Genomic DNA, 22264 nt, shown 5'->3' on the forward strand with positions numbered 1-22264 from the left:
TAATCACTGGATTGTCTGGTCCAGACTCGATTATTTACAGACCGCCGTCATATAGCTGAAATATTGCTGAGTGCGGTGTTAAACAACAAACCAACCAACCAACCTTGAATGTATGAACGTTATTAACGCAGACTGAACGCTATTTGAACTAAACCTTACTCCGCGCAGACAAGGTCAGAATTTCATATGAAATGCCACTTAAGGTTAAAATAACAAATAATGACGTTTTCGCGCACTAGCTAAACAACATCATTGTAATGACAACGTCCTGGGCCCACTTGAATAAAGCGATCTTAGAGCTAAGATGATCGTAACTCCTATATTTTAACATAGGCTTACAATAGTCTTAGCGCTAAGATCGCTTTGTGCAAGTGGGCCCTGGTGTCATCACTGATTTTTAGTGATCCATTCGTATAATTTTCACTATTTTGCTTTTTATTTTCTAAAGGAATCTGTTTCGGAAGATAATGAAAACACGTTATTCTCTGGTGTTGTCGTTATATATTTCCATGCAGAAGACGTGGCAAATGTCATATGTCATACACTTCAATCATGTTAATGCTCCGCACCATATTCCTTATACATTGTATGCTGCCAATTACATAATAGGAAAGTGAACCCGTGCACATATGCAAGTATATGATATGTTAAATATTATGTAGCATTAACGTTAGTGAGTGAATTTGGTTTAACATCGCCTTAAACAGTATTTCGGATAATTTACGCCGTAGCATGGATCTGTATGTGGTCCGAAACCCCAAAATGAAGCAAGATTCTCATCACGTAGATGAAACCAACCATTACAATGTATGTTTCTGCCCATGTATCATAATCGGTGTTGTTGTAGAATTGATGTCAGAATGGCTGTGTTTCTAATTTTCGGATCTTGTCCAAACAATTACACAAATCCATTTATTTCGTATAAAGAATATTTTATTCACAAGAAGATAAAAATGGCAATATCAATGCATTCTTCTTCTGATAAAAGTAATGAAAACAGTATAAATTATATACACGTATAAAATATATTCAACATTTGATAAAATATCATCGTATAAACAAGTTACTATTTACATTTACCAAACCCAGAGTTTGCCCAAAGTCTTTTTTCAGATGGCTCTCACGTGAGCCTTCTTGTGACGTCACGTTGGACACGTGGTAACGGCCTGCGGCCAATCACAGATTTTCATGGTATCGTTCCATACAGTTCCCTTACCACACATATGATGAAATGGCACAAACCACACACACTGATAGAAACTGTGACAGTCCGTTCTGTCCGGGAATATTCCAAACACTGATGGACATCGGAATTCTGAAAAGTAAATCAAATTTCAAAATGAGTGTACTAGATTAAACTAATAAAGTGATTAAGCATTTTATCATGTAAATATTTAATAATCTGTAACACTAAAGACATAGGCTCTACTAATATGAGTGAGTATGGTCTCACGCCGGCCGCTTAAAGCAATATTCCAGCAATATCACAGCGGGGGACACCAGAGACCGGTAACCACGTGGGGAATCGAACCCGGAATTCGGAATAAAGGTTGAAAGCTTTATCCACTAGGCTACCCAACCTCCACTTATACTTATATGAAATAGAAGGGTCAAAGGAAACTGTTATTATTACTTTGATATGCACGCTTGTGGGATACTCGTTGATCGGTGGCTAATCTTTACCAGGGTAAATCAGGGTTTGGACACAATGTACGGTACATTATTTGGTTGTCTGATGAGAAGAGTTGGAGCCATGTCGCTATTGCATACATGATTTCCAATTAGGCAGGACATTTATTTTGTTACTCACCTGGAATGGCAAATTTATTGAAGTTTTCTTTTTCTGTAGCTTCCATAATATGTTTCTTTTCTTGTGCTTTTATCTCCAGATTCTGTTGAATTGTGTCGAACTTTCCTCCAGGAACTCTGTAATCGATGACTCTTTTCTGCGGCTGTGTTACCTTCCGTGATGGAATATTATACCCAGTTTGTGGTCTTGGTTGTCTAAAAGAATTTCGTGAAGGGACGTGATATCTGACATTTGTGCTGTAAAGTCTTTGAGGTCTTGTCTGTTTTGTAGCGATCTTATAATTATGGCCATAGTTATTCCTTTTTTGTTCCTGCCTCCTGTAGAGATTGTCTTTAAGGTTCTCAACTACGAAGCCGTGGTGTGGGCGTTTTTTCAATTTTGGTCTTGGTTGAATATAATCAGTATTCATTATCAATGGTCTCTGATTGCGCTGGTTGTCATATGGTCCTTGCACGTCAGGTTGCCTGATGTCCTCATTCTTATGGTCACAGTCACTGGTTTTGGGAACAGTGAGGACATAGGCTCCATCAGTTGGAGGTGGAGGAGTGGCAAGTCTTGGTGGTGTTACCCTAATGAATGGTCTTTTAAAGAATCGCATACCGCGTCTGTTATTGACGAGACCTTTCCTGAGACCCTTCCTTAGGGTCGAAAATTTGACATTTGGGTGAGTATGGTCAAGCCCAAGCCCGGCCTCCATTAGGCTGTGAGTTGTTCGTTTTAGAGTACTAGTTCTGGTAGTAGCAGCTGACGTTGAAGTCGTTGTAGGAGCTGTTGAAGTGGAAACGGTTGTTGTAGTAGTAGGCGTCGTTGTAGTAGGTGATGCCGTCGATTGCGTTGTCGTCAATGGAGTGGTCTCGGGCTTTGATGTGGCTTTCTTGGTTGTTCCAATGACCTTTAATGATTTAGTTGTTTTTGCTGTCATCCAAGCAAATATTTTTTGTGGTCCAGCAGGACTTGGAGATGTATATTTCCTTGCTCGTCTATAGTCGGAATCGAGGTCACCGCCATTTTGTTTCAGATTTACACTAAGAGATCCGATTGATGTTGGGGGAGCTGTTGGCATATCAGTCGACCATGAAGATGCTGCAAACCCTCCATCTTCTTCAGCTCTCAGGTCTGGGGTGGTGGATGTTATATTCTGTGTAGGTCCTCTTTTGGTAAACTTAATTTCAGGGTGTCTCTTTTTAAATCGTGGAGTAGTTCTCCTGGGTGGTAGTGTCACTACTTTAGAAGCCTTGGTTGTTCGTCTCATTGGGAATGTCTTTTCTTTTATTATTTTGACGATAGCCGGTGGTGTTGCTGTTTGTTTCCATTGTCTTGAATTCTTAGTGGAAGGCCGTGGTCTTGGCGTTATCCTACGTGATGCTAGTGTTGGTCTTGAGGTTGAGGTTGATGTTGTGGGTGGAGATGTAGTCGATGTTGTTGATCTAGTCGTTAGTTTAATGGTGGCTCTAGTTGTTTGTTTAATAGTTGGTCTTGTGGATGGTCTAGTAGTTGGTCTTGTGGACGGTGTTTTGGTTGTTTTACTAGTTGACCTTGTGGTTTGTTTAGTAGTTGGCCTTGTGGTTGGTTTTGTGGTTGGGTTAGTAGTTGGCCTTGTTGGTTTTGTGGTTGGTTTAGTAGTTGGCCTTGTGCTTGGTTTAGTTGTTGGCCTTGTGGTTGGTTTTGTGGTTGGGGTAGTAGTTGGTCTTGTGGTTGGTTTTGTGATGGGTTTAGTAGTTGGCCTTTTGGTTGGTTTTGTGGTTGGTTTAGTAGTTGGCCTTGTGGTTCTCGTTGTAGGTCTAGCAGTTTGTTTCCTAGAAGGTGTTGTGGTTGGCCTTGCCGGTCTTTTCTTTGTAAGATGAGCGAAAAGGAAGAAAGCCTTCGTAGATGAAGGTGTTTGAGGTGTTGTTGTAAATTGACTTGTTCTCGTCCAAGGCCTGAATTTGGGAAGGGATGTACTCACTCTTGAAGTCATTGTAGGTGCACTCAGTTTTGGTTTGAACATTGCAGCTCTCATTCCTGTGTCGGTTGTAGGTATTGGTTCTGTGACTGTTGTTGTTCCTGCGGTAGTTGCTTTGAGTGTAGTCCGCCTCCATGGTTTGAAGGAGTATCGAGGCCTTCGGGATGTTCTTGGTACATTACTTGTGGAAAGAAGAGTGGTTGAAGTCACTGTGCTTGGAGGCGTTGTAGATGTACTTGTTAACGGTGTGGAAGTTGTTGATGAAGAAGTTGTAGATGTTGTAGTTGATACAGTTGTCTCAGTCGTATTCTCAACAGTTGTAGCGTTTGCGTTGGGAATGGATATCGTAGAAATGTTTGGTTTAAATGTCGATTTACTCCAGGGCTTAAATGAATACGGTGGTCTCCAAGTGGGCTTGGATGATGTAGTCGTTGATGGGGTAGTTGTAGAAGTAGAGGTTGTTGTTGATGGTGTTGTTGATGATGTTGTTGATCTGGTCCATGGTTTGAAACTGAAACGGGCCCTGTGAGTCGTGCTCTGAATACTTTCCAAAAGGTTATGCTCATACACAGCGGCTGACGGTTTGCTGACAACATTCACTCTGGTTGGTTTGGTGACTCTCTTCACATTCACGATTGTTGTTTCAGGAGAGGAAACCGTTTCAAAACTCGAAATGGAAGTTTTCATTGTCGACTTTTGGAAAATGTTGATGACTTTCTTAGATGGCCACTTTGGCTGCAAAACTTTGGTGGCAATTGAAGGGTCAACACCTGAACCAGGAAAAGAAGCCTGCTTTGCCAGATAGGAGGGAGGAGGAGTGTAAGGACTCTTCCTATAAGAAGGTTTAGGTCCAAACCGAACAACTTTATCCTTACTGTTCTTGTTGGGTGTAATCTTTCTGGATAACAGGGAGTTTTTATGATCATTAATTTTCAGATCATGTGATGATTTCTTTAAAGCTGGCAGTTTTGTGGGTGTTACTCCTTTTGTAGTGATTACAACGGGAACCCATTGTGGATATTTTGGTGAAGAGGACATTACTGGGGGCAGTGATGGTGTCACACGTTTAGCTTGAGTTGGCCGTGTAGGGTTGGTTCGCAAGTAAAATGGCTTCCGTGTGCTTGTATGTCTGTATGACGGCCTAGTGGGCCTAGCCGTTCTTACAGTACGTCTGGAAGAAGGTCTGCTTGTACGTTTTGTTGAAGTGAACTTCGGAGAAACTGTCGATGTTGATGTTACTCTTTGCCAAACACTTGGCCGACGGGTTGATAGCTTTGTAAGTTTCACAGGTTTCTTGTATGGCGATCTTCTGGAGGATATGACTGCTCTATGGGTGGAGCGTCGTGGTTTTGTGGTAGTTGGCTGTGAGGTAGGTGTTGTTATAACTGTCGTTGGAGTCGCCTTAGTAGTAGTCCTCCTTAGTATGGTGACAGAGTGCGTTGTTGGTCGTCTTGTTGCTGTCGTTGACGTCCATGTTCGGCTGGTCCTCCTGGGCGGGGGTTTGAAGGGAGATTTTCTCACTGTATTCAAATTGTTAAATTTAGAACTTTTGTTCTTCTTTGTTACGGCCTCCTCCTGTTTGTAAGTGTCCTTCCCTGGTCTTTGCGTCGATTTAGCCTTTTGTTTTGTCTGAAAATGCAAAAGACAAACCATTTTACATTATACTGATACAAGCAGAGAAGTGGCGTATCATTGAACATTTTTCCATTTTCTAAGAATGCATCGGTGCCACACTGTCATCTCAAATATATTACGCACAAAACGGTAGTAATTAGCTTATTGACAAAGATATATCAGAAACAGATATCATGAAGCACCGGCGACTGGAATGGAGGAAGTGCGACTAGTGTCTGAATGTGTAGGAACTGCCCATATTGCCCTGGCAGTAGTGTTGTGGATTGCATTTATTTATTTACATATATGCACATATATAATCTTACCGTTGCGAGTTTCGGAGGTGGGGTGAATGCGGGATAGTCAGCATCTTCCAAAACGTCTCTGATGGCCTTGGAAAGTGGGTAGACTTCACCACGTCCGGCTAGATTACTGAAGTCATCCAGGTCCACAGCCCACACCATAGCTCCTGCCAGCTGACGATGCTTGATGTACTGTGCCTGGACAAAAGTAATGGCGTGAGCGAGCAGGAGTTCAAGAAACTAATGGCTGTACACCAGCATGTGAATCATGTATACTCAGTCTGCTTTTTGTAGTTATAATTTGTTTGCTGGATTGTTGTATCGGAGTCGGTTTCAAATGAATTACCAGTCGTTGAATGACAACTTAACAAACGTAACTATTTATCTTCTAATTTAATGTCCCTTCTGTTATTTAAGTGGAACACGGTCATGATACAGTACTTGCACGTTGAATGTTGCTACTGCCGTACAAAATATTGCCGCATTGAAAGACACTCACGAGTAAATACTTTTTAAGGACAAAATGTTGGACAGTATATCTAGTTGCCTTCCAACTTGGTAGAATTCCTCATATAACTATTTGTACAAGAAATTAATATGTGGCAAGTATTTTTATGTTATACCTGCGTGAGAACAAGATAAGAACTTAAAAAACAGAATAGGTAAACCGCATGGATATATAGGAAAAACTACTAAATAATCTTAACATTCTAAGATATTGTCAAATCTCTTTGATGACTCTATGTGGCAATTACGTAGTAGCGTTAATGTTGTCAAATTGTACATATCTAAAAATTGTCCACAATCTGTTGTTTTAACACTCTCAATGAGAAAAGTGGCCCAGCAGATTGAAATGTATAGGACTTTGAAACATGTCTTGTACAATACACATGGATTAAAAAGAGAACATTGTATACGTGAAGCTATGTATAAAAGACTTGTGACATTTGAATTGAATTTTAAAAGAAATATAAAAATCCGTAATCTCGTAAGATATTTCCGTTAAATTTTAAACATTTCTAGCCAGGTGAAGACGTATGTATGTTGACATACTTGAACGTTTAAAGTAAAAGGGAATGGCCAAAGGCATTTCGATTTAGGAAAAGAAGGAATTCATTGAACAATAGACAAAGTTATCATCAGGCTTAAGGCATTCACATGTTTAAAAATGAGGAACAGATGAAGCCTGTGTTCTTTTTAAATGACAATCATATTGCCAATCAGTTGTATTTGACGTAACAATTTTCCAAACTATTTCATCAATCAGATTTCGTCTCACGTGCCAGTGTCAATCCCGATATTGAACAAAAACTTCTTTCTAAAATTGAAAGGCAATAAATGTGAGTTATGGTAGCTTTAGTTGACAGACACTAGTCCAGGTATGCCGGACCATCGGCATGTGTTTGAGGTCAGAATTTGCCAAATGTTTCATCCATACCAAAACGTGACTTTTGTTGACTTTTGATTTGTCTAAACAAATGCATGTGTTCCCCTTCTCTGGGCGCACCAACGATTATGAAAAACCATGTCAGATATTTCTTGTATTTTCCGGAAACAATGGAACGTACGTCACATGACGTCATTGTTGTGTACAAAGCAAGGTGTCAAATGACAATGGAATTTGTTCTCATGTTCCAGCATTGCACCTCGCATGAATTAAATGTAGGTGTCAAATGTACATGTATGATTCAGAATACTATGATTCAGATTCTTGAAAACCGGTCCTGTTTATGTCTATTTGACGGGGAAACGATAACTTTTCTAAATCATAATTTGTTTGAGTAGTTTTTCAGCTGATGTTTCACGTGAAGATACAACGGTGTGTTCTTGTTGCACTGAAGAATTTTGGGTTCAATGTCGCTGTGAACAGTATATCAGTTTTATCACGGCATGTCAGCAAGAAAGCCCAAAGTGATGCAGGTCACTAGGGACAAATATGCCAAAGGTAAACTGGGGTCATATGCTTCTGGCTTCAGGGATGCAGCAATATACATAGTCTTCACTTATTGTACTAATGTAATTAACTGAGTGAGCTGGGCTTAACACAGTATTTTAGTTGTATTACTGCGAGTTGGCTTGATGTGGCACGACAGTGATGCAGGTTTTAGACGCTTACCACTTCAGTGGAACCCACGAGATAAATTTTCTAATGACAGGGGTTTATAATAATAAAGGAGAATTGTATAGCGACTGTAAAGCTGTTACATAAATCGGAAATTATATATCTATCATCTTTAGATATACAGACCTCCGTGGTCAAAATGCCATGTCTTTCTCAGAACGGATTTCCGCAATGCAAAAATTCCCTGACTGTAATGCCATTCTGGTTATAATGATAATGCTTAGGTTTCCCTGGTTATAAAGCCATATCTCCAACTTTATTACATCATCATCGCACGGGTCGTACCTTGAGCTGTACGCTCTGAATGTCATCGTAGCCGACCCATTGCTTAAGACGGAGGTTGTAGGCATACGGCACCATCTGGTCCTCTAGCCATACCCGTGTCCAGTCTTGTTGAAGGTACTTGGACATCTGTAATAAGAACGTATATCAGTGGACAATCACAGACAGTGTGAGTAATTGAAACACAAGTGTGATAGGGAAATACACTTCCAGGTCTTACACTCATATGCCGAACCCATGTGCTTAACTTTCTAGGCTATTTTACATATTCATATCTACAGTTCTGTCATCTTATGTTGAAACAGCATAGGGAACCAAAGCAGTTTCCTACATATATCTTTGATTCAGTATTGATGAAAGAATGTCAGTAATTAATGTGAGTAAGGTGGTCCGAGCAGAAAGCCATATGAAAATTTCGTGAAAATTTCGCTCTCGCCAAATATAGTATGTTTGGCTTTAGTATGTTTTTCATACTCTTTCTTAAAGAAATCTGGGGTGTTTACAGAATTTCGTGCGAATTTTCGAGTTAATATTTGTAAACATTATTACATTCATGAAAATAATTTACTCTACACTTTAATAGAGTAGAAAGCTATGGGTTCAATGACTTGATGAAAATTCAGTGCACAGTAGTGAAAGTAACCGAGCTTCAATTGTCAGGCCAAATTCAGAATTCAACAAGCAAGAGAATAATCAGCCTCAAATATCTGCTGAAACAGATTCCACAGGACATGGAAGAGCAAAACATGTTAAACATCATATGAATGAATCAGTAAAAATCAGTGATGACATCAGGTGTTCACGAAATTGGTAAGCATGTCATGCTCTACCAGTAGAACCAACCACTCACAATTTTCATTCAGAATTAATTGCCAGTTTGGATCTAGATATACCACAACACCATCGCGCATCTTATCATTAAACGACGTGTCATTTAGTAATTCCTTCTGAACATAGTCCATAATGACTAAAGGCCTTTTGTAGTGAAACCTTTACTGAAAGAACATAGTTGAAGGCAAAATGTTTTTTGCTCTACTCAAGAGTCATTTCGGAGGCAGTGAGGACAGTATTCTGTTTTGTATTAACAGAGGTAAATAGTTAAACTCCGTGACATACTGTCAGTGTTAACAGTTCCGGTTGTGTTGTTATAAATGAATGCAAAATGCCAGTGAGTTAAGACAGAATGTCACACCATACATGGACTAAACTAGCTTCGCGGTGATAGCCACATGTTTCTAAGGTTATTTTGGTATTCTGTATTTGTTCCTTGACGCGAAGAAACATAAAGATTCACCTGTTGCTGCCATGAATGTTAGACAATAACATTGAAACATTTTTGCTGAATGGGATGTTCGTAAATAATGACACTCTGTGTTGGGAGAAAAGAAGAGTACACACGAACAATTACACCAACCATCACAATAACAATACAAAAATCACCATAAGAACTATTCACGAAATTTTAGTGAAATAGTCATCATGCAAAGTTCTTGACATATTAAAGGCGGACTCCGCTCTGACAAATTGGAAGTCCCAGCAAAGTTTATACAAGCCGTTCAAACATCACGTTGTGTGTTTTGTCTGGTCAAGACTTCATTGTTTACAGGCCGCCGTCCTAGAGCAGGAGTACTACTGTGCGGCGTAAGGCAACAACACATACTTTCTTATGCAAATTGTGTCAGAGGCGGGTACTAACGGTAGAGCAGGGCATGCTTACCCATTTCGCGAACACCTAGTGACATCACTGATTTTCACTGATCCATTCAAATAATTCCAACAACATTGACGTTTATCTTATATCGTATACAAAATGTTGACGATTACCATAATAACACAGAAACAATTTCTCATTTTACACATGGCTCCAGTTACCAAGACTGAAAGTGGGTTCCAGAATGAGGAGTCCCCCTTTAAACATCATCACAAACTTACCTCATAGTAAGAGACAAATCCCTTTTCTCTTGTGAAGGGTGAAGGGCGTCCTGCTCCACAGTTCTTGTCGCCAACGTTGATGTCTTTCTCCGAGCAGAGCGTGAAGGAACGGCCATAGGTGGGGATACCCATCACTAGCTTGTCTCGGGTGGCACCTAGGTCCAGCCACAACTGTACAACTTCATCCTAGGTTTAAATAAAGAATGTTTCTAAATGTTCTCCTAATACTAGTGGAGAGTGGTGATGTGCTACGGACGTTAGTTATTATTGTTCCTAATGACGCGAGGTGCATCTTTGATTCCTTTCGTAGAGTAGATGATTCAGGCCAAAGCTGTGGTACCTTAAGATAAACTGGCTACCTGTCACCTCATCGTATCAATATTGGGACAAAGGTTTGGTTTACCGTACGAAACGAAACATGGCTGACTGAAGTGTAATTCTTTAGAAACTAATTCCCATTCACTTAGTGATTTATAATTGACGTCATTTATTTCGATATCGTTTATGGAAATTTACTGCGTATTGATAATACAAGACTGCGGGATTAAAAACAGTTCTGTGACGTTATATAACATATTGCTTGCTGCTTCTTACCACACTCGTCGATTTGATCGCAGGGTCAACAGTGTTTGATTTGTAGAGGGGAGCATTGATACCCAACACCTTGCTCCAGGCTCCATTTAGATCGTAGCTCATTAGGTTTATAAAGTCAAGATATCTGCAAAATAACACACGTAATGAAACAAAACGACAATTGTCAAACTACGCTCGGCAATATTCCAGCTATATGACGGCGGTCTCTAGACAACCCAGTGATTTACATTACGGGCATAGATCCACGCAATTGGGATACGATGACATGCATCAATCAAGTCAGCGAACCTGACCACCCGATGCCGTTAGTCGCTTCTTGCGACAAGCATAATCGCCTCTTAGGCAAGCAAGGGTTGCTGAAGACCTATTCTCAACCCGGATCTTCACGGCTTGACAAACTACTGCTACTACTACTACTACTACTACTTATTTGCTATTTTACAAGAGGAAGGTCAATATTAAAAAGGGGGCTCTCCCAATAAAAAAAAAATCACGTACGTGAATGTAACTGCCTGTGGTATGGAGTCAGACTAATATTTTCAGTTGGCGCGACAAGACGAGGAGTTAGGGCGAGCAGCCAAACCATCCAAACACATTAGTTTTCAGTCCACCCGGCATATCAAGTATGCTTTTGTGTGTGTGATTATCATATCAGAATAGACGGGCAGATGATAATGTTCATTTGAAAATAGCATAATATCTGTTTCTAGATATGGATGCGGATGTCCACTGACTAGTTGATGGTTGCTTACTTGTTGATTACTGGAACCTCATAGGCTGATTTGACAATCTTTTCTCCTCCGGCAACTGCTGCCGTCACCAGTAGACGCTCCTTTCCCGCCCTCACAGCTTCCTGCTCGTACGCATCTCTCAGTTCCTGAACAAAGTGAGATCAAAGCGTGTTATGCAGTGTTCGCGGTGCTTAAGACTTAGAAGTCTAATACTGGTACTAACCCCACCTTGTAATTCCACTAACATTGACAGAATAAATCAAATTGTCTCACTGAATTCCAACTAAACTAATGCTAACAAATTCTAACATCTGTGGTATCAAATGACAAACTGACAATTGTTTTTTGTTGTATTTCTGACCTCATGGCCCATAGTACTAAATGCAATGAGACTAATAGTAATGTGCACAGCAACGTCACTTTAAATAGAACGTAAAACGCTATTTATATACATGTACAACTAGATAGGTAAATACATTCCCAGCCCTTAAATGCGTTTAACATATTGCGTAGATAATAATTGGCATTTTCTTCTCTCGTTGGATAGACATAGTATGTTTCAATAAAAAAAATTACGGGTAACTGCATAACAAATACCAACAAGAAGGAATGCTACTCATCTTCTGTGAGCCATCAGTGGTCACGTGAAAGAAATTAGTTCAAACAAAACTATATCATACTGAGCATCAAAAGCAATGAGAGAGATTTTTAGTTACTTGAACAAAAGAAATCGTGAACTAAAGAGTGCATTTTTATAGTGCTAAAAAACTAGAAAGTTAATCATGGCGAACCGGGACCCAAACTACGATCATAGGTTTCTGGCACACCTAAGGGGCGGAACTCTGCACATTGGGGCGCCTTATACGAATGAAAGCAAACAATTCTATAAGCAACATGAAACAAGGCCCCATTTTTCGGTAGTAGGAAATATAATGTGAGAAATGTAATTACCATTACGAGTAGGGAGAATTTCTTCTTGTCATCTGCAGGACTGCCTCGGTTAGCAGGGTATTCCCAGTCAAGATCAATTCCGTCAAAGTTATGGGCTCTCAGATACTGAATAGATTGTTCGATGAAGGATTTCCGTCCTTCTGGTGTCTTTACCATGTCTGTAAAAGGTCTGGAACCATGCGTCCACCCACCGACAGCCAACAAGGTCTTCAAATGTGGGTTTTTCTTCTTTAAGCCAGTGAACTGTTTGTATAAATCTGGAAAGCAATGGTGGTAATAAGGAGTGAGAAGGTTGAGTTTTACTCCTACAATATGACAGCGTGGGAATCGACCCCGGGTCTTCGGCGTGACGAGCGAACGCTTTGACCACCCGACCGACCCATGAAGGTAATAGACCGTTAATGTTCTGAGCCACTGTGCCAAATTTACATTGAAATCCATTTGATATTTTAGGATAAAATACGATAACCTAGCCACATGGCTCCATGTAATTATGCAATGGATTGATATGTTTCGAAACAAATGTAAATTACATAATTTTATTCATAGAAAAAAGAAATAGATATATTTTTGAAATTGATGATACGTATTGTATCAAAAAGCCTTTTCCATATTTAAGCAGAGGTAATTGTACGAATCCTACTATATAATGAGAATGTGTTTAGAAATCACTATTAAACACATAAAAATATTGAACTGTGAAGTTTAAGATTGTATACATTAATTCAAAACGTTCGCGCTTACGTGGATATTGTATATCGTTCCATTCATATGGAGCAAGTTGACCCTTGAAATCAATCTTGGCGAAAGCGAAAATCAGATGTGTGCAGAGAAATGGGTCGATGTTGAATGGGAAAAAGCGAGCCGGCTGTTTTCTGTATTGGGACCAGTTGGTGTAGTAGCACACCCTTTTAAACATTGGATCTGAAAAAAAACAAAGCTACAAGTCAGCCAACGGGTTGAATAATAATATTTCATAAAATGCCTTTATGACCTTTCAGTTTCATCCCTAGAGGTAGAATGCTTGTATGGTTATCCTATCTTAACCTATATGTGTATAAAAATATATGCACCAAGGACAGTCAACAATTACGTAACAAGCCCAAGTGTTGTCATTACCGATTGAAAATGTAAATATTGGTTGTCTCAAACAAAGTTCACACCCTTAAGGTGCATGACGGTCAATATTGGCATTAAACACTGTCGTCAGATGATGATAATATACCCCTTACAACACGTCCTATCGAGACTGCTATGTGAATACTCAAATATTCTATTTGAACATTTGACATCCGTTTGTATGATTATGTCGGTTTTCACATTTAATAAAGACATTTGATCTTTAAAAGAAATTATGTTGTCTGTACATTGTAAACGTTAACACATAAATAAAAGAGAGTAAATCTATTATTATGTCAAGGTAGACACAATTTTATGGATAACAACTTCTTTAATACTGTAAAGTGCGACGTTTCGGTATAGATCCTTATACCGTTGTCAAGCAAGATATTTATTATCTCAGCCAAAAGCAAAGTAGATTGTATTCTTCCAACGATATCATGTAAAGTTTAAATACAACGCCCATTTGATGTTAAACACTGTATGTCAATGTCTGAGATGATACCAATGTTTCAGAAGTGGAGCTTTGTATTCAAAAATAAACGTTGAACATGAGAAACCTCACGAAATAGCTGATCCTGTAGACATCCCATTAAATCAGAAGAATGACACCAACATACTTCATTACCAGGAGAAGTATTTCTCCAAATCAAAATCAAACATGATTTCCTTATTGTCTCCAAGTGTTTATTAACAACACAAAGGGCGTTCCCAAACTATCAAACAGAAGCGTAGTAACGCAGAATCTTATAATGGCACGTTCTGTAAGTACAAGACGAGCCACCCTCCAAAGATGAAAAATACGCTAGCCTATCAAAGGCGATAGCGAATTGTCAGCCTGCCCTGGCTGGTGGGGGCCTAACAGTATTTACTAAATGGATAAGTTCTTTACTCCAGCGGTGAAAACGGACAACCACAGTTTGTCGACAGAGCTCCTAGTCAAAACGCCATGTGTGATGTGGGTACGCAAACCCCTCCCCTAGATTTACTTCCTGTTTAAATGGCGGCCATATTTGTTTGCAGTGGCTTCTCTCGACAGGTCGAAATTAAAGATCTTTGTTAGAGACTGGTAAAAGAAGTTCAGAAAACATGTGTTTTTAAGATTTGGTGATGTTTTTTCTCTTATCTACGTTTCTTTGTGATATCCGGTATCGTCAATTCCAAACCTGACTCTTAAATCACTGTGACGAATTACAGACAAGCGATGAGTACGGTACCAGAACGTTAGGTATTACGTAATGGTCGAAATGACACTTTATCCTTTCTCCTTTATCTTATCAGATGAAAGTATCAATGTGAATAAATGCGCATTGTTCATAGTTTTTGCATTTCATCATTAAATATCAGTGTGAATGTCTATAATTTTAGTCATAATGATATAAGATAGATACTGACTAAACGTATATCGACTTTATTTGGTATATTCTAATTATCTTACGTATTTAGTAGTTTTTATTTTGATTTCTCCCATTTTTCTTTCGCAAACGTTACCCTTAATGTATAACTTCTATTTTGAGGTACTTTATAAATAATTTTTGATTTGATAATTAATTACTTTTTGTAACAAAAAGATATTTTTCATAGCCATGCCTCTGTTTCTTGTTGTTCCTGAGACACGCCGATAAATACTCTTAAAATCTGAAAAGTTTAAAATTTTCAGTGATCCATACATTTAATTTTCACCGCTTTTTTGCCTTTTACCCTCAATGGAATCTGTTTCTGTGGATAATGTAGACTTCATATTCTCTGGAGTTTTATATTTTGATGTCATATTTTAGGGAACCAGTGTGTGGGAAAACAGTAGTCACGGCTAACTCGATTCAAGTCCTTTTAACATCTTTGCTAGTCTGCTAACTCAAATTATATTATGTAGCTACAGGTAAAATATGTGGTAATGTATTACTATGTATTACTATAATTACATGGGGACAATTTATCAGGCTCCTCTAGAGACTCATTATTACGTCTAGATCAAAACTTGGATTTGGCGCCAGATCGAGAAAGAAAGAATCCCTTCATAAAGCTTAAAGGGGAAAGCGATAAATAGTTAGATCAATTATTCCAGTACTAAATGTTGGCCAATAGTCAAGCGACATACCGAAGCAAAGTCATTGTCCACTGTTTCCGAGCAGTGTTGATCATCTGAGTTATTGAAATTGGTTCAGGTGTTTGTGTTTCCTGGCTGGCCCCGGAAGGGAGAAGACAGGCAAGCACATTACTATTGACGTTTGTCTTTAGTATTGGAGCTGTCAGTCCCGGTACTTTCTCGTGACAATTCATATTCATTTCCGCGGGAACTATCGTGTGACATTTTTCTCATTTGAGCGCGATTCATGTAAATATATAACGTCAACGCCAGAGAATATCCAGTCTTGATTATCCGACAAATCAGTAAAGGCGTAAAGGGGAAAATGCGGAGAAAATTATATGAATGGATCACAGAAAATCCTTAATGACACCAGGTGTTCGTAAAGGACGTATTGTCAAAATTTTTCTTCAACCTTTTATTTCTCAGTTTAAAAAAGATTGTCACGATTTCCATTCCATAGGAACACATTTACATTTAAGAATACGCCGGTACCATATAACATGTTGAAATAGATGATGAATGTAGTCGTATGCTTACTGATTACAGCGAATGGAAATATGAAGCTTATCTTTGACGGAAAAGGTCGGTTTAATCCACACCTCAGCAATCGTCTGTAACTCAAGAGACAAAATCTCGTATTTGACAAAAAACTGCTTTTAATAATCGATTTCAAAGAATCGACTTCAAATGCAGCGGTGCAGGTATTCACCTTCTGAATCTCAGTAGCCTGACGTAAAACAGAATATGCCTTTTATCCCTGCAATATCATCTTCGTCAGACGTGATAAGGATACCTCCAATGATCTCATAAACCGAAATAAATACCCTGTTATTTTCTTGATTTATAACGTTTTCTGAAAAATGTTTACCAAATGCATGAAATGACGCAATCACGTGTCTCCACACAACACAATTTAGCGGCCTCTTGATATGAAATCGTGTTTGATATCCTCTTTATGCGAATTGGGAGCTAAATATTGGCATTACTTGAATTCACACTTGACGATATGGACAAGTCTTCGTCCTCTTTGTATTCACCTAGAATCATTTCGATCAGAGAAATTCCTCAAGAGTTTCCGAAGGCCCATATCAGTCCTTTGTACACTGCACTCGGTGTTTGGAGGGACATTTGCTATAAAAATTATCGGAAAATGTCAGTTCGAAACACTCTGAATTGTTGTTGTGTTAATCTAGCAGAAATGTCAATAGCCCGGCGGCCGATATTGAGGTATAATGTTTCAAGGATTTCGGAAGGAGGAAATAGCATTGAAGTGATAAGTGCTGGACAGTGCTAGCTTAGTTTGAATCTACACGGGGAAGCATTATTCTGACGTATGAGGAATTATTGTAATGTAAATAAACTAAAGAGGAACCAATGCATGTGGGAGCAATGTGTCAAGGATCCAAATGCCAGAGGTATGGAAACACATCATAGTTTGATGTTTTTCCGAAGTGCAAATTTGACCTTTTTCTAGATGCGGACAGAACTATTCATTTATCGATGTCAGTTGAGATGTTGACAAATATACAAAGCTCAGCAAGCAGAACGTATACTGACATTTCAAAAATGACATTGTATGTCTCATAATGTCCACTTTTTTGTCATACTGTGTTTATTTACGACAATAAGAGGAATGGGTACCATCACACATCGTGGATATAATTGAAATATCTCTGCAGTCGTCGTGTCAGAATATGGCTATTATCTTATCTATTTTAAAGTTCATATTTAACAATGATTTTGGCTGTGTTTACAGGAATGAAACGCCAAGAAAAAGGCAAGACACAATGGAAACAGGAAATTACTTTTCTCAATCAAGATGTCCAACTTGTTAACACAATTATGAAGGAACTCTAACGTTTATCATATTTATCAATGTTAATTTCTCACATTCTAGTTTAGTTATTTCGTTCTTACCACACCTAGCTCACGAGTATCACCAAACCAGGCACATTAGTAACTTGCTCATTTGCAGAAACATTTATTAAAACTATCACTTACTATGACATTAGAAGCTTAACACAGCGTACCTTTATGTCCATACAGATTCATTTAAAACATAATTTCAGCACAGTTAACAACATTATCTTTCCTCTTTTGACAAAAAAGATTATTTAAATTATTTAAAAAATTATTATTTAATCGTTAAGTTGAAGCAGTAAATATAAACGTCAAGACCATTTTCATAATCATCATAAATCTCTACATAAAGCACAATCGATTGTATGATTGCGACTGTATCATAAAACATGTGTTTATGAATCACTATCAAATAGTGATAATGCCATATGTTCGCGAAAATAAGACAACAATGTTGTTCTCATTCTACACCAAAAACACAACAGTATTCTGTTGGTTTAGCCCTCATTGTTGAAGGCAAGAGTGATAATTAAAACCAAAATTTAAGAACTGTTCAGCCCAAGTGAGGCATTATGTGAACAATCGACCCCACGGTAAATGGGTTCAGGCCGTCCGGAAACCAACCCCCCAGACCCCTGTCTTCTTTACTTCAACATCGATTTCAGGATTCTACGAATTGTCCCACAATTTCATCATCCTGGGACTTACAGTGCTATTTAGGTGAGTCAGAATGCCCTCACGGTACACACCCCCATCTTCAGCAGGTACACCGATAAACTGTTTGGCATCTGTTCATGACGATGGTAGTTATATAAATAATTTTCCGTTCATGCATATCACGAGATTTTGGAGTTAAAATAACGATATAGTATGTGGGAAATTTACAATCTTACTAGTTATTATGTTCTATTTAATTATGGGATTTCGTATATGCAATAATAATACGTCTGAATTATAAATAAAGTTTGTGATGTATTATAATACCGAATGTGTTTAAGAGTGAGTGAGTTCGGTTTAACGCCGCTTTGAACAGTATTTCAGTTATAGCATGGCGTGTCAGCTTGGTGCATATCTTACGCGTATGTTTATTTTATGATACATGAACTGTTTTGCTGCCATTTAATTTCTTTCATGTGACAAAAATACAAATATGAAGGCCCTAGAACCCTTTGAATCGATATAAGTGGGTCTTTGTCGCGTTCAAATAAAATGCGGAAAATATACGATACGTTATAGAAATTTCCTCACGCATGAAGTTGTTATAAAATATTTATATTAATATTCAATGTCCGAATAATGCAAACACAAAAAAGTATTTCACATTACGTTCGATTTTGAAACAATATTGACATTATCATATTTACGTCATGGTACAATAATATCATAAACTCTCAGAATGAATTGTTTCGTTTAAGTTAAATCAAATCCTAATATGTAGATGTTTCAGCCATAGTGGCGTTTTGGCCATGCACCAACCAATAGTTATTTTAAATAACGCACTCAGATCACCGGGTAGATAAAACGTTTTAACACTCGTTAAACTTTACAGCTCATCTGCCTACAATTCCAAGTCTTTACTTTGGCATGTTCTATGGTAGAGTACACCTAGACTGACTGTGTTAAAGAACGCATGACGTAGGTAGTCCCTCTGCGGAACACCTTGCGGCGCTTTGGGCGAGGGGTAAGACATTCCTCGAGAGATAGGTACCGAGGGGCCGAGAAGTACCCCCCGGGAAAAAACGTCAAAAAGTGTTGAAAGTTTGTTCAGTTGTTTCTTAAATCTCTTAATCAGTTAACCCGTCGTTTCTCGCAGAGGAATAGGTTCACTGAAATTCAACAGCATTGGCAACCTTTCTTCATATTTAAATGGCATTGATTTTCAAATCCCCCAGGGAATCCACACACACGCAGTGACCCACCATTGTACATGGTCGATCACTGAACATAGCTGAGGTTTTACTCAAACGGCTATTGTTTTTACTTGGATTTTTTCTGGATTTTTACAGGTTTAGTGATAATAAGAGTGTGCTGATATTTACAAATGTTCATGTCACGAAGTACGTTTAGATTTATTTCCGTGAATGTGGGTATGATCGAGTGTAGAATGGGTGTCTTCTTTAAAATGACATATTGATAGTATATTGGCGCTCCCAGCTAAATAATTTTACAAAAGAATAAAAGTTGTAAGATGATGCTATCCTAATCAGTCTGGTAAGATTTCTTATCACTCATATTTAACATTACTGGAAGGTAATACTTCTTTAACTTGCAATACCCCATTCCATTTAAGTCTTAAATACATGATATATAATTATATCTAATTCGTCGTCGACCGTTGAAATTGATAGATAGCACATACCACATAGTATTTATAAATGAAGATACAGTTCAACTTAAAATTGTGCTTAAAACTGAATCGGTTCCACGACAGTATATAGAATGTCATTTGTATCTCCAAGCAAGTCATCGTCTTTGCGAACCTGAAACCTGTCAATATGTTGTACTCGGAGTACAAGCATTGAAGCAGGATACGTCCTGAGCAACTGTGGTCGATCATTTGTACAAATTAGCAAAATGGATTGCGCCCAAAACAGCTTCTAAATATTGAAACACCGTGCTATTGTAAAAAAGTGTAATTAAAAAGTGTATTTGAAGTGTTTTTACAAAGCATGGTTTAGGTTAGCAACCAAAATAACAAACGTCCTCATTGAACCATTTCAGATACATAATCTTTATATCCACGCACTTTTGGCGTTTATTCAGGTCCACTTATTGAGAAACTGATGCGTTTACGACGGCTGAACTAAGACCTGGTTTGCCAGCGGCGTGTGCTGTGGTTTGCCGAGAGATGGACAACTGAAGTCGGCGCCTGAGTTGCGCTGACTTAATATTGACTTGGGGTTGATGTTTTGGAAAGATTTCAATAAACTTCATGAATGAATGGAAGATGCTAGGACTACAGGTGTTGTAAAAGGTGTTGTAAAGGTTGTAAAAGTACTTTACAGTTACACAATAACTTTGAATTGATACAATATCGTTACATATACAATATTTTTTTCAGAAATTGATGAGGTGGACGAATAGGTTTGACATTATTGTTCATGGGGCTTTTGTTGAATATTTTTATATGCTCACTTAGGATGTGCCTTCTTATGTTTCACGACATGGAAAGACATTGAGTGTTCTGCTAACGTATAACATAATGGATAAAGAACATGAACAATTTCCAAAGAGAAAAATTGCCCTGAAAGATAACCCTGATACTTATAATGTTCCGATGATTGTGCCGAATGAAGGTTTATGTAAATCAAATATTTACGGCACAAATTACTGCTAATTACCATATCGTATGTCACATATTAAAGATCCCACAGGGAAAATCCCAATACCATAGAATGAAATGCTTTACGTCAAATACATTTTTGTTGTACTTACCTCTTCCAATATTCCGGGGTTGAGCGGCCACATCGTTAGCTGCACGTGCACTACACGTGACTAAGAATGACGAGACTAACAAGAGCGTCAACATGACCTGCAACGTCAAAGAAACACCAAAGTATTATAATGATGTAAAATGCGTATAGATATGACTTGTCCCTTTAATAATTAAGCAGATAATTGAAATGATCATTCCAGGCATCGCTCGATGTAATGTTACATTATTCAAATTTAATACAGATGTACATGCATGCATGTGGATGCTAGAAACATAACTCAAAGATAAGAAAAGAAATAATCTTTATGCGATATATAAAATACACATATGAGTATAAAATATACACAAAATATGCATCAAACTGGCATAAGAGGTAATGCAGTTTGAAGATATTACAGATTTTTATGACAAACTGCGATGTTGAAAATTTCCGCAATAACTTTAAACTTTGTTTCTAATCACGTTGAAACTTTGGACATGTCGCACTTATGTCGAGAATTGCCTAAACGCGTATGAATACAATTTGAATATGAGGTTACCTGTATGTGTTAATAACACAAAATACAAAATGACAATAGCCAATACAGTGTATATAGAAATGGTAAGTAATAAGATAGTCAATACATACCCTCTGTTATGGAAAATCACAACGTTCCAAAAGGGCACCTAATCGTGGTGCATGAGTTGAAACTATGTTACTGATGTGGTCAGCTTAATCTCTCCGGCGAATCTGACTCGGTGTCAGGGAATCAATGTATCAAGCCTAGATGTAACACTACAGTATGGCCTCGTCGTCCAACACAACGCTCTCGACACGTCTCGGCTTGTGCCAGTTCATGTATTTGAAAGAGTCACCAAGGATCTTCCTCTTAAACGTCACAGAACTGATGCGCACTGAGCATGTCCAAGCCTCGTTATTGTTTCAGTTGCCCGTATTGTTGTCCAGCGTCTCCACCAAACTACACAAAGATACATCCGCTATTTGCCGGGCTCCGCTTAAACAGAAAAAAACAATGGCGTGTTGAACCAACACCGTCGCTGGAGACGTTTGGAGGCTGAGGGCGCGCCCCGTCAACGTTGTTTACTTTCTTCGATCTTCCAGGGATCAGCTGCGACATTTCAACAAATAAGGAGCCCCTTTGCTTTCTGTAATACAATTAGGTTTGTCTGACTTTCCCCCCGAGTCACTTCTTCAGGTGAAATGCAAGCCAGTGTCGTAAAATGCCCACAGCATGTGTTAAGCCTGGCTCTCGGGTATGCTCAGGTTCAAGCAGGACAGAATGACAAAGTGAATGTTGAAAGGGTCAAGATCTTAGAGGTTTAGAGATTCGGTATTGCAAAAATCAAATTTCACATATTATGGATTGCTCTATTGCATAACACAATGGCTATATTATTAAGGCTTAACGCCGATTCTGGAAGGATCATCGTTTGAAAATGGAAAACAAAGCAACGTTATGATGACATAATATGAGAACGC

General features: G+C 38.5%; 1 protein-coding gene across 1 annotated transcript; it reads right to left on the minus strand.

The window, feature by feature from the left end:
• Window positions 1-917: 917 nt before the first annotated feature.
• LOC124135944 (mucin-5AC-like) lies at window positions 918-21611 on the minus strand. The gene is made up of 11 exons (XM_046501654.2): window positions 21413-21611; window positions 20784-20880; window positions 13025-13204; window positions 12281-12537; window positions 11351-11475; window positions 10599-10722; window positions 10005-10190; window positions 8076-8201; window positions 5693-5866; window positions 1811-5381; window positions 918-1315 (listed from the first exon to the last, which is right to left on the minus strand). Exons 2-11 carry the CDS (start codon window positions 20875-20877, stop codon window positions 1143-1145), a joined length of 5010 nt encoding a protein of 1669 aa, XP_046357610.2. The 5' UTR covers window positions 20878-20880; window positions 21413-21611; the 3' UTR covers window positions 918-1142.
• Between the last annotated feature and the right edge of the window lie 653 nt (window positions 21612-22264).

This window comes from Haliotis rufescens, unplaced genomic scaffold, assembly GCF_023055435.1.
Source record: "Haliotis rufescens isolate VD_foot unplaced genomic scaffold, xgHalRufe1.0.p SCAF_4, whole genome shotgun sequence".
NCBI classification, from domain to species: domain Eukaryota; kingdom Metazoa; phylum Mollusca; class Gastropoda; order Lepetellida; family Haliotidae; genus Haliotis; species Haliotis rufescens.